General features: G+C 42.4%; 2 protein-coding genes across 3 annotated transcripts in view; one reads left to right on the forward strand and one right to left on the reverse strand.

Annotated features, from left to right (window-relative positions):
* Nucleotides 1-4754: 4754 nt before the first annotated feature.
* Nucleotides 4755-11123, reverse strand: MRPL44 (mitochondrial ribosomal protein L44). The gene is made up of 4 exons (XM_024763166.1): nt 10910-11123; nt 8844-9312; nt 6095-6273; nt 4755-5286 (listed from the first exon to the last, which is right to left on the reverse strand). Exons 1-4 carry the CDS (start codon nt 11086-11088, stop codon nt 5115-5117), a joined length of 999 nt encoding a protein of 332 aa, XP_024618934.1. The 5' UTR covers nt 11089-11123; the 3' UTR covers nt 4755-5114.
* A 3227-nt stretch (nt 11124-14350) lies between these two features.
* The window catches only part of WDFY1 (WD repeat and FYVE domain containing 1), a 46419-nt gene continuing 43800 nt past the window's right edge, over nt 14351-16969 (forward strand). For both annotated transcript variants that reach the window (XM_024763164.1, XM_024763165.1), the window contains exon 1: nt 14351-14549. In XM_024763164.1, the coding sequence (XP_024618932.1) occupies nt 14413-14549 (137 nt within the window). In that variant the 5' untranslated portion in view covers nt 14351-14412. The remainder of the gene's footprint in view (nt 14550-16969) is intronic.

Raw genomic sequence — 16969 nt, forward strand, 5'->3', positions numbered from 1 at the left:
ATCAGATGTCATACTGAGTTCGGACAGGAGACAGGCTGCAATTCCCCTAAAGTAACAAAGTGGTAGACTTCTGGAAAAGCTGAAGACAACGGCCAGTAAACTCACTCCTCTGACACTTAATGAGATGGGGACTTTCAATTCTCTTTTTTAAATTTATTTTTATTTATTTACTTATTTGGGCTGCACCAGGTCTTAGTTGTGGCACACAGGCTTCTTAAGTTGCAGCATGCGAACTTTTAGTTGTGGCATGCATTCGGGATCTAGTTTCCCGACCAGGGATCGAACCCGGGTCCCCTGCATCAGGAGTGCAGTCTTACCCACTGGACCACCAGGGAAGTGCTGGGACTTTCAATTCTGCCTGAGACACAATGAAAACAAAGAGTAGGCACTGACCCAAATAAGTTGAAAGCGCTATGTCTTGTTGGCCTTCGAGTCTTTGTTCTAAAAAGGAAATGATGACAGGTGACCTGAAAAATATGCCAATCATAAGAGAACTTTACAGAAAGACACAAGGGAGTGGCTTTTGTACCCGCAGCTCTTTGTTTTCCTGAAAATAAAAAACTGAAGGACACATGTGCTCCACATTAAGGGACTTAAGAAACTGAAGGAAGAAGGGCAGGGATTTGCTCAGAGCCGGCAGAGTAAATGTGGTCGGCGGTGACTGCCCGGTAGAGGTGAGGTTTGGGTGAGCTGCTGGACGACCTCTATGTCCTTGACCTCCCGTGAATGCTGAAAGACACTGTGTCCTACCAAGAGTCCACTTCGGGCGGCCAAAGAGTGGACAACACCACTGGCTCCAAAGCCCTGTTTCTTTCAAGATTCCCCAAACTGCCCCTTTGACCCTCTTCCAAACCTTGAAGAAAACAGGATGCAGATGTGATTTAGAGAAATTTGCTAAATGAGAAACCACTGCTCTACACGATATCAGGTATGTTGTTTGCAGATTAAATTGTTGTATATGAGGTAGTAAAATGGAAATGAGTTTTTTAATCCCTTAATGTTATACCTCCTTCGTCTGCAGTTTAAAATCCCAGCTACCAAAGGTAAAGGGAAGGGTGGCAGACTTTTGTGCTTGTCCTTTCTAGACAAGAAACAATCCCAGGACCAAAACCTGAGTCCTACTGGCAGGTTGTCTGGGGCCTAACTAATGGTCACCATTGCCAAGTTCATCTGTGGATGGTCAGTTAATTTTTGACTGTGTCTTGTTAACTGTAACGTCTGCTGGTAAGTATCTCCTGGCCCTTGCTGACATGTTTTCTTGCTGTGGAGGCGCTGATATCAATAATTTATGTAGAGGAAGTGTTATCAGAAAGTCAGGTAAACCCTTCCTCCACTGACTTGAAATGTCCTCTAGCTGACAATGACCTGATTACTCATCTCTCCTGCAAAACTCATTAAAACAAACTCACTAGTTCACTGTGCTGGTTTTCCAGTTTTCTGATCCCATTTCCAGTTTTCTGATCCCATTCAGTACAACAGATATGGTAAATTTCCAATTTTCTGATCCCATTTCCAGTTTTCTGATCCCATTCAGTACAACAGATGTGGTAAATTTCCAGTTTTCTGATCCCATTTCCAGTTTTCTGATCCCATTCAGTACAACAGATATGGTAAAACGGTGTTCTGTGAATCATCAAATTAATGGGGTTCTTCCTCAGTTGAAGCTAATGTATTTAATTTTCTCAATCATTTTTCTCTCAGAAAATTTTCTTAAAACCCTTAGTCTTCTGGTATCGGTGAGCACTAACAGGCAGCCGGATCATTGAACAGGAGCGAACGAGCGTTGAGTGGAAAGCACAGACACTACTGATACCGAGACAGGTTTCTTTTTTCAGGAGCGTGTGTGCTTGTGATTATTTTTGACTGCATGCATTTTCTCCTGGAAAAATTGTTCTCTGTTTGCAAGATGCGATTCAATCTAGCCATCAGTCTTGGTATCCTTCAGAGAGAACTGTGGCTTTCAAGTGCTCTGATAGTCAACCAAAGCTGCGAACCACAGCTCTAGGGCCTAGCAACAATGGTGGAGGGCTTTACCAACTGAGAGAAGACTCAGGGGTCGGCTGAGGGGAAGAGAAAAAGTGGGCTTAAGGATGCAGACGTGGGCAGCATGGGGCCACCCTCAGCTGGGGAAAGTTGTGAGCTGGACCACCCCCCCATGAGAAGAATGTCCACATCTGGTTTTATGAAGTGTCAAGATGGACAGTGAGGGCTTCCCTGGTGGCGCAGTGGTTGAGAGTCTGCCTGCCGATGCGGGGGACACGGGTTCGTGCCCCGGTCCGGGAAGAGGCACAACAGTGAGAGGCCCGCGTACCACAAAAAAAAAAAAAAAAAAAAAAAAAAAAAAAAGATGGACAGTGAGATTCCCTTGCCTCTGCAGTGCATTTTCTGCCATCATAAAAAGAGAAGAGGAAAAAAAGTCTTTTCAATGTTTTATCCGTGGCAGCCCTGCAATTCTCCCTTTCCAGTAAAGATAAAAGAGCTCAAACATCCATACCTTGGCATCAGAAATGAATTGTTCATACATGAAACTCTTAACTTTACGTCCTGAGGGGACAGGTAAACTAGCTTCTGCAGAAATAGTCATAACATATTATAGCCGTAAGGGGCCTAGAAAAGTCATGTATCACTGTAATCAAATGTAATCAATCTTTCCTGTATAGGGAGAAAATGGTGCTCCCCATAATAGCACTTTATATATTACTTCACTGCAAGTAGGGTTAGAGCACCACCTTGTGGCCAAAATCTAACACATGCTGAACACAAAAAGCCGCATTTGTTCCATTCTTGGGATAATAGCTTACTAGTTTCTAGTAATACTTTCTCATGGCCATATAAAACACTTTTGAGAATAATATGCCCTATTTTACATATGTATATAATAAAAACATAATATGAACTAAAAAGAATAAGCCTTGTATAATTGAGTCTGTAGATACCAATCTTAACATTTTTGGCTAAGGAATCTTTTTGGAGCAATTGTATTTTGGGCTTAGGAAACTGGAGGGTGGGAAAGTGTCAGAATTTCAAAGCAAATGACTTTAAATGTCTGTCTCTGCTGCCAAGGTTAAGCATCAGTGCTTTTATATCCCACCAACTTCCTATGGTCATAACGACTGTCTTCTCAACGTGGATTAGACTTTAGTCAAACAGGAGTTCTCCGAATGGTCACTGAATGCTCTTGGGTACAAACCCCCTTTGGCAACACCCTCACACCCACATGTTCCTCTTGCCCACACATCAAACTTATGCAATATTTATTCTCATACAGCAAATTAAGTAATTGTCCAGGTTGGTTCCAAGTTTCAAGCTATTTCACACAGAAGTGTTTCAAAAGCATATTGTTTTCTGTGTTCTAGTCCATCATGTTTTAATGGGTGCTTTTAAGAGGTGTAACTTAATTTAGGTTCTAAGACTTTAGAATTGTGTTGAAATCATTCTTTTTCAAGGCATTTGGATCTCTTGCAAAGCAGTTTTCATGAACTAGAGCTAGATTTGCTCCACATGTTAATCTAAAAGCATTCAAGTCTAGAAGCTTGAAAACCTGAGGATAGTTCCCCTCCAACCTTGTAGATTAAGGTCCTACAAACTGCCCTCAACAGGAGAAATATCAGCACAAATTTATGGGGGAAAAAAAGGATTTTACTGAGTCTGCAACTGGGTTCTCCAGACTTTTCAAAAAAATATTCAACTAAAATAAAATTAGAACACTGCTCTAGCTGGAATCTGACATTTTGCACAGGCTGGATGACTAAGTGGTTGGAGGACATGTACCATCTTTTGCATCCCAGAAACTTTCTATAATCTCTTTCCTCCTATGGTGTCAATGAGATGCTTATCAAGTCAGGTTTACTTGTCATGGATGATACGCATAAGAGTAGCATTTTACTACTGGATTTGGTCCTCTATCCCTGTGTTGAATTATTAGGAGTTGCAGTTACTCTCAAAAGAAAGGTGAAATAGTTTACATTTAGCCTACTAATTCTGCCAACTAGGTCATTCTCAAACGTCCCTCCAAACGCAGTCTCTGTGTTAGCTGTCATAGCTGTGAGCCCTCTTACATATACCATTAAGTCCACTTTCCTAACCAGTCTCAGGAAAGGAGTTTCAAAGATCCTTCATCTTCCCTTATAAAAAAGATTTCATGGGAAAAGTGCTGTCAGTTTAAACATTTTACCACTTTTCTATTCTCAACTCCCACTTTTCTTGTTAACCTCTGGGAGTGACTACTGGCAGACTGAAACTAAAAATTATTACTGTTGCCAAAAAGTTGAAAAGAAATAAAGGGAATTTGCAGAAGGATTACTCAATTGAACACAAAGGATTAAAGAACCAGAAGGACACACTCTTAAGATTTGTCCTCTACTGAACTAAACGTGTTATAATAAAATACTTAGAAGAGTGCTTGGTACATGGTAGGTGTGATGATGATTATGGAATACTAATTGATAGATACATACCCTGTTTTTCCATTAGCTTCAACATTTTAAGCTGCTTTTGATTTCTGTTTTATTTTAAAAGCATAAAACGTACGTTCCCTGCCATTCGTTTTATAGATATTGAATAACTATGAAATTAATTAGTATACAGAATTTTAAACCTAGACAGAATCTAGAGTTCATGTAAATGCCTAATTATTATAATCAGCCCCTTACATTTCTAAACGTTAAGAGTTACAACATTACTTTTTAGCTAAAGTCATACTAGGGAGGCAAAGTTCACTAACCTGGGTATAGCAAATTAAGCTACAATGAAACACTTAAAGAGTAACTTTTTTATTGGCATTACAGCAAACTTCACATAAAACATATATTCAAATTATGATACTTCAAAGCTAGAAGGGAATAAAATACACCTAACTGTACAAGTTAAATATTTACAATAATAAAATCAAGAACTTTAAAATTTATCAGAAAAATAACAAAAAAGACTTTTGACAAAAGTGATTAAAAAGAAAAGTGACCTGATAAATATCAATACTTGTTTAATTTCAGGAACTCAGTATGAGGAATAAGATGTATTTCTTTACAATATAAAAAGTGTCCAGCTTTGGATGTCTTTTGACATTTGTCTCGCTGTTTTGCTTACAAATTTCAGGCTGCCACATCTCTGGCTGGCTAGCTGGCAGTGGTGGTCTTTTCTGCTCTCACATGTTCTTTGGGCTTGGAATAGTCCCAGGGCCGGCGATTCTCAGTGAACCCGTAGAGTTTCCTAAGTGCCACTCGAGCAGCTTCTTCTTCTGCAACCATCACTGTCTCCCCAGGTCCTTCTGCAATCAACTTCTTATCACTAGGAAAAAAACCCAACAGTAGCCTAAAATTACATGGCGCATCATAAAACAAAGTGCACCAATCAGTTTTGCCTGATCTAATTTTGGCAACAATATTCACCAGAAGTAACAGAAATACTGCGCTTTTTTTTCTTTCTACCATCAGTGTATGAACTGCTGATAAAGGATGTGTTTAAAGCTCGCCAATCTGATAAGCAAGAGTATCTCATTTTGCTTTGCACTTCAATTAAAACTAAAGAAGAAACTTCTTAAAACATTATCAATTTTCTCCTTTGTGATGTCTTCCATTGCTTTCATAGCTATAAAGTCCTACATCACATAAAGATCAGAAAAATGTTTACCTAAATCTCAGTTAGTTACCGTAGATATTCACAGTTTACAGTTAACACTTCAGTCCGCCTGAAATCAACTTGAGGCAGGTCAACTGTTACTAAGAAACCAAAAATGTTCTCAGCATGGGTGAATTATACATTTTTGGTGGACAACGTTTAGTTTCTTTTCTTTCCCAGTTCTAGGCTCAAGTGAAGCTGTTACAAGTGTGGATTGCGGTTAAATCTGTAATACTTATGAGTCAAAATTTTTTTACAGAAATATTTATATTAGCAGATACTCCATGAAATTCTACAGTGAATAGTTGGTTAACAAAAGCTACTATGCAGGAAAGGAAGTAGTGGCTAGATAACCATGGGAATGAGATTTTTTAAAAAATCTTTTAATGCAATTAGAGGTTATAATAAGAAATTGTGAAAAGTCAGTTTTTAAGGCTTCTGATCAATATTATGAAGTTGAGATTAAAATTTTACTAACCAGTATAAGCCAACAAAATACACAGGCAAAGCTGTGGTGCTTCCAGACTGCCTAGTAAGTCTAGATTCGGGAGCTGAAATATTCCTTTTCTTCAATTCTTCTACCAGTAGCCCCATGGGATTTATTATCTTCCAAATCTCAAAGAGTTCTTTTCCAGTCATTTGAGTAATTAAGAAGTCCTGCATATAAAAAATACAATTGATACATTTAAATTAGTATAAAGAAAATAAGGACCATAATTCAAAGTACATTTTTTTATAGAAATTTAAAAATTTAACAGGATTAAGAGGTAAGAACTACTATGTATAAAATAAATAAACCACAAGGATATACTGTACAGCACAGGGAATATAGTCAACATTTTATAATGACTTTAAGTGGAGTATAATCTATGAAAATATTGAATCACTATGTTGCACACCTGAAATTAATACTGTAAATCAAAATAAACAAGTAAATGCACATTTGATCATGAAGATCTCCTACCTAGAGCTTCTCCAGCTGTCTCCACATTAGCCTTTACTAGACCATCAAATACAGACTCCTCAGCATGGCTAAAAATAGTGCTGTTCAAATTCTGGGGTGCTTAAGGATCAGCTGGAGACCTAGTTAAAACAGATTTCTACGCCATACTCCCAGGGATACTCATTAGCAGTCCGAGGTGTTGCCTGAGAGTCTGCATTTCTAGCACGTTCTCAGTGATGGTAATACTGATGCACAGTTTCAAAAGATCTTCCCCACACTGGCTCTAAAAGGTCCAGACCCACCTCCCATTTCCCCAGATACAAAATGATCTGACCACACAAAATTACTTGTAGTTCCTAGAGCAGCTCATCCTCAAGGTTTCTTCCTGGAATGAACTTCTTGGGGCAGGTGTCAGTTCTGTAAAGCTTCCCCAGCCTTACTAGAGTTAGCTGTTGCCTCCTGAGCTCCCTCTCCTCCTTATAATAAGTGGGAGCACCGCCCACATCCCACTCTACCTCTAATGAGCTGTGAGTAGGACCCTGAAGGCAAGGATCGAATGCTACTAAGCTCGGGCTTCAGTGCCCGGCACACGGCAGACAACAAATACTAAGTGGACACATGAATGAAATAAGACAACTCAAACCTGTCAGTTCTACTATGGAAGGCAGCTACACTCACCACTATACCACCAATGCAGTCACTTCTACCACGGGAAATACCAAAGCTCTTGACTTAGAAATGGCTATCTGAATTATCTGACTCTACTAGGATCTACAATTGGAACTGTCAACAGAGGCACTAAAATATGGTAAACAAGTATTTCCAAAATGGTCTCATGACTACCCTGTGAAAATTTCAAAAAGGTGACTGAAAACTAGGCAGTTCTAGCCTCTACATAAGCTATAGTGATAGGGAGAGAATGGAAATCAAGGGAAGATTTTGTCAGAATTTCTTTAGGAAAAGCTATTTAATTGCAGGGGGAGGAAGGCGCAGGAGGGGCTTCCCTTTTCACCTTAAGCCTAGAGGGCTTCAAAGGGTCCACTGGCTTCTGAGTGAGGCAAGCGATGTTCAGTCAACGGGCAGCCAACCCACACGCCTGCTCAACAGGCTGGCAGAAGCTGCCTGCAGTGGTGGGGTGGAAGTCTGCACCTGCTCTCAGAGGTACACAAATCCTTAAGGCCTGACGTGGAACTCACAGAAGGGATGTCATTTTGGGAGGAATCCCACCCAGGAAACTAGAAGCTGACAGCCAACACCCATGTAAAGGAACCTGGTTACAAGGTTCCAGCAGGGAACAAAATGCTCACTAGAGTCTGTTTTAAACACTGATCAGGCTCAGAAAGCACTAAACCAGTTTACAGACATCAAGTAAATATCTTCTGCTTTCCTTCTTTCCCTCAGCTCCCACTCCAGAGGGGTCACTTAACAGACCTGCTTCCCAAAGGCAAACAGGTAGTCTACCTATTATAAGCCCTGGCTGGGGAAGGAGGAAGACGGGTCTCATCTATGAACAAAGTCTGAGTGTTGGTCAACACAGGTATCCTTCTTGAACAAAATGATCAGTGTCAAAACTAAATAAATAGATTCCAACAGTAAGGGATGCTGGTTTAAAACACGTGAGGTTCAAAGGTCTGAATCAAGACCGTTTTTGTGAATTGAAGAGACTGCCTGGACTATGCATTATGTAAGAAAGACCAAAAACTCATGTTTTCATCCAAAGCAAAGGATGAAACTTCTCCCAGTTAACAATCCTAAAAGGACAGTGGAGTTAAGTCATACCAATTATTTATTAAGTATTTTAATTAGCCAAGCTACTGGCTAACAAGGAGTTAGGTATACATCATAGGGACTCAGAAATCCAAGATTTTATCACTTTAGAAGAACAGAACAGCAGCTAGTACTTAAGCATGGAGCTCCCTAACCATACTAGCCCCTCCAATAGTGTTCTTTGGACTCGTTCATTCACTAAACATCTACTGAGCGTCTACCATGTAGGCCCTACCCTTGTACCTGAGGATGTAAAGCTAAAGACATGGCTTGCAGTGCTTACGAACTCACAACCCAGAATTTAGTATTCACCTCTGATGCTGTCCTCAGTAAGAGACAACTGGAATAATTAAGACACTACCATACAGAAGCTTTAGGTCTTTCTCAGTTTGGGCAGGGAGAAAAACTCACACGTAACCTGCCAAGGTCATAGAGCAAGGACATTAAGTATAAAAAGAAATTTTTCTTTCTGTCTACCTCAAGCATGTCCCAGAGTGTGCATTTAACAATCACCTACCCTGATGAAAAGTGCAGTCCTCTCAGGTCCGCTGCTCTGTAACAGGACTCCAATCACTGCAAAGAAAGTCTGCCTTAACACAGCTGGGGGGACTGGGAATTCTGCACTCAACGTTAACTGCTCCACTGCCAAGTTTCTAGCTACGTGACACACAACTTCCTCACTGGTGAGAAAGTCAACTAGACTTTTAACGCCTTCAGTGGGTAAGTCTGAGAATGCATCCTCAAAAAACTGTGTGAGGCAAGTTTGTGAAAAAGATGTCCCTTGTTCAGATAGTTCTTGATTATCTTTAAGGTTCAGAAGAACAGCTTCTTTCTCTATTCCAAGTTTTTGGCGTTTGGCCTCCTCACTTTTAATATAGCAGCTATTAACAAATGCAGTTTTGAGAAGATCTAAGGAAAAGGTTTCCTGTAACCGATGGCCAAATGCTTGCATTTCAGCATGGTAATCCCAGTTGGGCTTCTCTGAACTGAAAATGTAAAACAGAAGATAGATGGTAAAGAGAACAACAAGATGTTACTATGATGCAAACATTTTTCATTGTGATGCAATTTTATTAATTATATAAAGGAGATTTAAAAATACTGAGTTTCATTTAAATTCCAGACTCTGATTTTCTGAAAATTAAAACTTATGTCACGTGATTACTTGTGGTTCTTTGCCAGATTAATTTTCCCTTTGAGTCAAATGCCACATCAAAGTGGTTCTTCAACATCAGAGACTAAGCCTTTATCCTAACTTTTAGGTTCTTTACTTCTGCTCTAAATGGGACTACGCTTCATACTTAGATATGAAATACAAATTATAATTTCATAGGGTCAACCCATAAACAGTAAGTATATTATATTTATCTTGTATTTTATTATTAGTTTTGAAAACAACCATTTAAATTAGCAATTAAATAATCTAGTATCAATATTACAAATAGGTTAAAAGTTCATAATCATTCTCAAGAATTATTAATAGGTCTTTTTAAAAATAAAGACAATAAATCGAAAATAAAACTCTTTTAAGTAAAAAAGTGCAGCAAAGTATAAAGATATGGGCTGTAAGTCATACAATGTATATAATCTATACAATCCATAAAGTTTCTTCCAACTATAAAAGCCTAGAGTGACTAACCTCACAATAATCAAATGTGAATTAAGAAGAAACATTATTTTATTTTTCTTTTTAGAAAGAACTTAATATTCTGTGTGGAAAGTATACAGGACTATGAACACGTATACACCTCCTAGCAGGTGTATAAACCAGATCAACCTTTTTTTTTGGAGGGCAACATTAAAGTACCTATCAAATTTTCATACTAAATTTCCAAAACAGTAATAACTTCAAAGCTGTTACATCGATGTAACTAACAGATGTACACTGTTTCATCGGTTGTAATAGCAACAGTATGGAAATCAAACAACCATAAATGGAGTCATAAAAGAGTGCGGTGCATCAACCTGTATAGCCACAACTACATGTCAAAGACACATTATTAAAGAGAAAAAGGTGCAAAACCTCATGCATAGCAGTGTCTTTTTTGAAGCTATAAAGATCTGCGTCTATTCCTACCAGATTTTCTACTACTGGAACAAGGTTAATTTCGGCAGAAACCTAAAGCCAAACCGTTTTCCTTTTTCTCTGGACAGTGGACTTGTGATTGTGTAATTTTTTCTTGCCCTAAATCGCAATACTGTAGAGTGCTTTCTTCCCTCTTGTCCGTACCCAAAGAATTCGCAGGCATCATCACAAAGCAGGGGCTACAACACCCAAGCCCAGATAAAGATTACCCTCCAGGCGGCCTCATTTCTCACAACTTTCCCACAACTTTCGGATTCTAAATGGGAGTTCCGAAAGCGTCGGGGGCAGCCACGCGCCCAACCCCTTAGCAGAAATCCATCATTCCCTTTGCCTCGGCCACGCGTCCACGTCCCGCGGGTGTCCCTAACGCACAACTAGGGTCAAGCCAGGACCGCACTAGCAATGAGCAATCCTTCCCGCCGCCGGCGCGAAGCTGCGGGGAGGGGAGGCCAGGGTCCCCAACCGCCACCCCTACCCCGTCCTGAGGTGGCTCCTACCGGCGCACGGGCGGCGGCGGGCACCGAAGCAGGCGCCACCGCTCTAACTCCTTCTGGAAGCGGAAGGCGGCGCGGAATGCCTTCTTCACTCCCCGAATCGGCGGGGCGAGAACAGGTACGGCCGGTGCCAGGAGGCAGCGAGGCCTCCACAACAGCAGCCTCACCAACCCGGATGCCATCGCGCAGAAGAAAGCAATGGACGGCGGAAGGAAGAAAGTCGGCCCAGCGTCGCTGTAACACAGTTCCCCCGGAACCGGGGTAGGAGAGCGAGGTCGGGGCGGAGCCAGCGCGCGGCGGGTGGGGCGACTGGGCTGTTTTAGTGCGCATGCGCAAACGTTGGTGTTTTTGCGCGCCTGGGAATTTATCTTGGGGGAACGGGGCCTGCTGGGTATTTGGGTGCAGGAATTTCTGGAATAGCTTCTTCATCCTGTCAGTTGCTCTCGTTCCTTCCGTTCTAATTAAAGTAAAACAAAAAAGTTGTTTCACGTTTAAAGAAAACACTTAAATTCTCAAAAAAAGAAAACACTTCTTATCAACATGTCTTAGAGCTCCAGACCATCAATCCAGCCGCTATTTATGAGAAAATGTTTACCTGGCATGTCTCCAGAAGCCTTCGTTTTAGGACCCCTATACTAAAACATATTGATTTATCCAAAATAAACATTTTTATTTAAAAACTAAGTACGAACTTTCTTACAGCAAAAAAAAAAAGGGGGGGAAATGGAAAAAAATACATCAAGATGGGAACAGTGGACTTATGTCTTTTTTTAATCTTTCACTTTTTAGCAATATCATTATATTGCTTTCTTACCAAACTGTAAATATATATTTTAAATTTAATATTAAATCACAAGGGAAATCTTGTCTGAATTATCAAATTTTGAGTTGGGTGCAGAACATCTAGATGTTGAAAGGGGCACCTCTTTCTGTGGTCTCTCTACTTGTTAATGGCGTTAAAATCCCTCCTCACCCAGATTGGGCTCCTATGTCTTCAGTTGTTCCTTTTTCCACAAACACCCTCTTTTGTCTAGTTGCCAAGTCTTTTTTCAGTTTAGACTGAAAGCAGCTACCTGATGGCTTACGCTACCTCTCTCCCAAGTTATTGTAATCAGCCTTCATTGTAATCAGTCTTTTACCTTCCTCTCTTCCCTTGCACATCTCACCTACACATCTCACCTACATTCATCTCCCTGAAACACAGACCCAAACATATTACTACTTAGCTCAAGAATCTCTGATGTTAGGATCTGGCAAAGATTCTCCCTTGACCAAAGTTCAGTCAGGCTGCTGTAAGCCCTCTCCTCAACAAAGCTTTGATCTTAGGTTCCAGTGTCCCCCCCACTTGACAGGCCTGCATCACCCAGTTTCAGCAAGAATCCTGTTAAGTCAGTTTAGAGAGGCTCCCCCATCTTCATTATCTCATCACCCTTGATATCTAATCAAATTTATAAGCCTCTCTATCCTCCAGTGATGTCTGATCACCCTGACCTGCCTTCTGCAAGAGTTCTGTCAACTTGGTTTAGCCAGACTCCTCCTTTACCCCTGATGTTTCCTCTTAGTAATTTTCCACCCACTGACCACCCACCCTGCTCCTTGGCTTCAAATCCCCACTTGTCCATGCTATATTGGGAATTGATCCCAGTTGTACACTGGGGTCCCTTTTCCCTCATTGCAATAGTTCCTAAATAAAATCTGTTATTAACTACTGTCTTTCTGTTATTTTTCTTTGACAGGTCATACAACAGTTTAGGTCTCTTAGCTTAACTTTTCAAGAGGAAGAATCTGAACTGTTCATTCCAGCTTGTAAAAAGGTTCCCTATAGGGAGGGAGAGAAGAAAAGAGGGATTTGGTACATATCGCAAAACAAGCTTATGAATTTCTGGATGAAGCAAGTTCTCTAAGAAAAGGTGAGAGGGGATTGTGATTGGTCTTTGTATTACACTGCAATGTGAAGTATTGAAAATTCATGGACTATCAATCAAATAAATGGAATGGAAGAAAGCACAGGGAACTGTATTTTTGCAATATCCCATTACTTGAGAGAAATAATCTAATAAATGATCTAATAATCTAGTTGGAGCACAATAATGTTAAATGAAGTGTCTCTATTGAAAGTTTCTCATTGAGGAGTATTAAAGAAAAGGGGGGGGGACTGAAACCAAGCAGGACAAAAAAGCCCTTCCATGTCCCCAGTTTCTTGTTGGTAGAAAAAGGCTTTAGTCACTAGGTGTTCCCTGAGTTCCAAAGAGCAGACTCAGTTACTAATTAGGGGAGTGAAGGAACATAGAAACAAAGGAATAGCAGTCAAGCAAGGAAAGTAATGATAGCTTAAACAATAGTTTAGTCATAAAACAGAGTCCTTGTTCCTCCTCAAGGAAGAGACGTAGCAGTCTGATGCATATCTCCGAGATATTCTGCAGAAACTAAGACACCCCCCATCCAGGTGGAGGATGGTGACTACAGGCTGACCAAAAGCACATAGACTCCAGACCAGTTGGAACCAGAGGTTGATGTTTAAGATTCTGAAACATAACTCGTTACCTCACCTCTAACCAACCAGAAGAAAGTCCACAAACTGCAACCCGCACCCCAAATGTTGCCTTTAAAAACCCTTCCCTGAAAGCCATCAGGGAGTTGAGTCTTCTGAGCAGAGCTGCCTGTTCTTGCTTGGTACCCTACAAATAAACGCTGTACTTTCCTTCACCACCTGGTGTCAGTAGGTTGGCTTTGCTGCGGTGCGGCCTAATGGAACGAAGTTCGGTTCAGTGACGTTTATGTTCCACAGGAACCAGCTGTGAGCACCCAGCCAGCTCTTAGCAACACCCAAGTCTGGCTGACAGTACCAGGTCAGCTCCTAGAGGTCTAGGGCTGCTTTTCTCTTTCTCATAGCTTTGTGACCTTAAGCAAGTGATTTCACTTCTCCATGGTTCAGTTTTCTCATCTCCAAAATGAGATTAGAAGAGCACTTACCTCTCCACCTCTTATGGTTGTTATCAGTATTGAGATAACCCATGTAAAGATTTTGGGATAGTGCTTGGTATATAGTCACCCCTCAATGAGTGCCTTTCAAAGATTCTAAATTGCACTCCTTTTTTTCACACTTTATCATGTCTGAAACGGAGCTGTGGTCCAAACAAAGGCTTCTTAGAATGGATACAATGTAGTATTATTATTTTCCCAAGGCTCTGGTTTGGGGGACAATTCCTCTTCGCCGCCAACTGCTCAATCCACTCCTGGGTGAATGACTTTACTTTTCAACCTTTGTGAATTTCACCACTTCTCTGGCAAATCCCTAAGGGCCTCTCTCTCCGCCAAGTAATTTTAGTTGCGCGTCTTCCCCAGCCAATACGATCGTTGGCGGCAGCACTCGGGAGCTTACGGCGGTGCGGCACCCTCACCGCCGAGGAGCCAAAGCGAAACCTGCAAGTCCCCGCCCGGCCATCAGCTGATGGGCCGCCCGTCGCGAAGACCGCCGCCGCCGCCGCCGCCGCCGCTGTGCGAACATGGCGGCCGAGATCCACTCCAGGCCGCAGAGCAGCCGCCCGGTGCTGCTGAGCAAGATCGAGGGGCACCAGGACGCCGTCACGGCCGCACTGCTCATCCCCAAGGAGGACGGCGTGATCACAGCCAGCGAGGACAGGTAGGGCCGGCGGGTCGAGCGCGGGGCCGAGGCGCGACGGGGGCGGCCCGGACTCCCGCCGGCGACCGGGTGTAGGGACCGTGGGGTCGGCGGCCTCGTCGCTTTTCTCGTGGGGACGTCCACGGCCCCCGGGTCCGGCGGCCTGTCGCCCCCGCCAACCTTTCTGGCCTCTGGGCCCCACCCCCGTCCAGGGTTCCCGCTTTTGGGTTCCCTAGTCTCGACGCCCACCGCGCCCCTCCCGCCCGGTATGCCGTACCTGCTTCGCACCTTCAGTCCGGGACACCTGTCCCTCCCGCGTCCACTGCGCTCTGCCAGCCCGAGACCCGCATCTCCACCACGTCCCTCCAGTCTGGGACTCCCGCCCCCCCTCGCACTCTCCTTTGTGGGATTTCGCCCAGAGCTGGATGCGTCCCCTCCTCGGTCAGTTCCGAGCCGTTTTCTCTGGGAGCCGGAACTGGCGGCCGGTTACAGCGGGACCCGGTGCCAGTGATTCCCTTCTTGCAACAAACCTCCCGGGGCTTCAACGGTCTTCCTTGTGCTTTACGCTGGAGTTTACACCTCTGTGTTGCGCACACCAGGTTCCTAGATCAGTTATTTTATCACAGCAGCTCGGACCACCTGAATTGTTATTTACAAAATAGTTTCTTTTTTTTCTAAAAGTGACTCTCTTAAGAAAAAACTTAATAAGAATAGTGAAAGATACTTTTATTTTTAAGATAACTTGATATTTCCACTATTAATGGAAAACCGGTTATCACTTGCCATAAGAAATTAAACTAAAAGCTAAAACATGTTCATCTGTGTCACCTAAAGTCAGCTGTATCTTGTAACAAGACGTCTTGCCCACCGTATTTTGGGAAACACTGATCTGATGCGATTTTCTCATTTTATCCAAGAGGAAACTGAGGCCCACGGAGAGGCACAGAAATACTGGTGATGCCATAAATGCACCCCAGGATTCCCCAGTCCAGCTCTCTGGTCTTCCCAGGGCTGTGTGATTGGATTGGAGAGAGGTTTATTTGTTTTAAAACTTTGGCATTTTCTTAAACCCTAAAAGTTTAAAAGGTTAGTGGCTTTACTGTGGGAATTTGGAGGAAATGACTGATGTTATTGAGAGAAACTGCATTTCCTTGCTACAACCAGTGGTCTTAAATGGTGATATTGCAAAAGTGGAAAGGCTTTCTGGAAGAAGGAAGGTACTGCTGTTCTCTTAAAGCTGGAGGCCTTTTGTAATCTATCATTTGAAGTGAGTATGTTTGAGGGCCTGTCCCAAATGGAAAGAGGAAACCTGAAGCCCTCAGGGCCTCTTTGACCTTTGCATTTTGCTTCTGAGTGAGTTTATCGTGACCTGGCGATTTACATGTAGCTGACCTTGGTGGGACCTGGGTGTGGGTGCGTCACCAGGATGGGAATGGGAGAGAGAGGGATGCATGAGCCACAGGGAGAAGAGGGGAACGTAAAAAAAGGCAAAGGACAGAATAATGATATTTGCATGATATGAACATAGATGCAGGCAAGGCTTTATACAAGTTATCTGTCTTTATTCGGTAAAATATTTTATTCATGATTCGTGTGTTGGGTCAGTCGCTGAATCTTTGAGATTATTGGCCAGGAGCAGTGCTGATTAATGTTTTATGGAAAGTGATTACTTAGCTGCTCTGGGACTGAAGTGTTCTGGGGGAGCCTTAGATCAGCTCATTTTGTCACTGGGGCACAGCAGGGTCCTGGCAGATGACTGGACCAGGCGAGGGTAGGGGCCTCAGGTTTCTAATTTGTTTCAGGCCCATGGACCGTCCTGGAAGGTAGGACACTCTTTTCAGGAGGTGCTACACTTTATGACATTTACGAAAGTACACGGCTATGGGGTTTTTGTTGTTGTTGGATGTGGTGGTTTGTTTTTACATTGTCATAAATATGTGTCATATTCTTCAATCATTTATTTATTCAGTCATTTCTATATTTAGCAATACTGTACTTACTGAGTGCCAGGCCCTAGAGATAGAACAAGGATCAAAAGTCATAGCACCTGCCCTTATATAACTTTGGAATCATTGATTTTATGGCCTCTGACCTGATAGAACCTGCCTGTTGAGGAAATAGAACACTGGCCACCCTAATTCATCAAACAAGCATTTATTGGACACTTACTGTGTGCTGGGCCCATGCTAGACCAGTGGGTAGAAAAAACTGATGCTGAAATTGTTTTTTCCAAAGGGCTGGATGGTGTGGTGAAGAGATGGCCATGTGCTCTCAGCTTCCTGGGTGCTGGGGAAACACAGAGGAAGGAGTATCCTTGGGTGAGGGCTGGGTTTGAAGGAAAGCCTCCCCGAGGAGAAATCACTGGAGAGAGGAGTGGTCTGTGTGACCCTGGTCCAGGCAGAGGGAAAGGACAGGAGAATTTGGACTTTAGTTTGCAAGCA

This window comes from Neophocaena asiaeorientalis, unplaced genomic scaffold (genome assembly GCF_003031525.2).
Source record: "Neophocaena asiaeorientalis asiaeorientalis breed wild unplaced genomic scaffold, Neophocaena_asiaeorientalis_V1.1 scaffold86, whole genome shotgun sequence".
NCBI classification, from domain to species: domain Eukaryota; kingdom Metazoa; phylum Chordata; class Mammalia; order Artiodactyla; family Phocoenidae; genus Neophocaena; species Neophocaena asiaeorientalis.

Bases quoted from the DNA above. Each gene is read 5' to 3' on its own strand.
- MRPL44 (XM_024763166.1), bottom strand. From the start codon at position 11,088: ATGGCATCCGGGTTGGTGAGGCTGCTGTTGTGGAGGCCTCGCTGCCTC. The intron at 9,313-10,909 runs GTAGGAGCCACC...TTACATTTTCAG, and splicing joins CCGCCGCCGCCCGTGCGCCG to TTCAGAGAAGCCCAACTGGG. The intron at 5,287-6,094 runs GTTAGTAAAATT...TTTTTTTCCTAG, and splicing joins TATTTTGTTGGCTTATACTG to TGATAAGAAGTTGATTGCAG.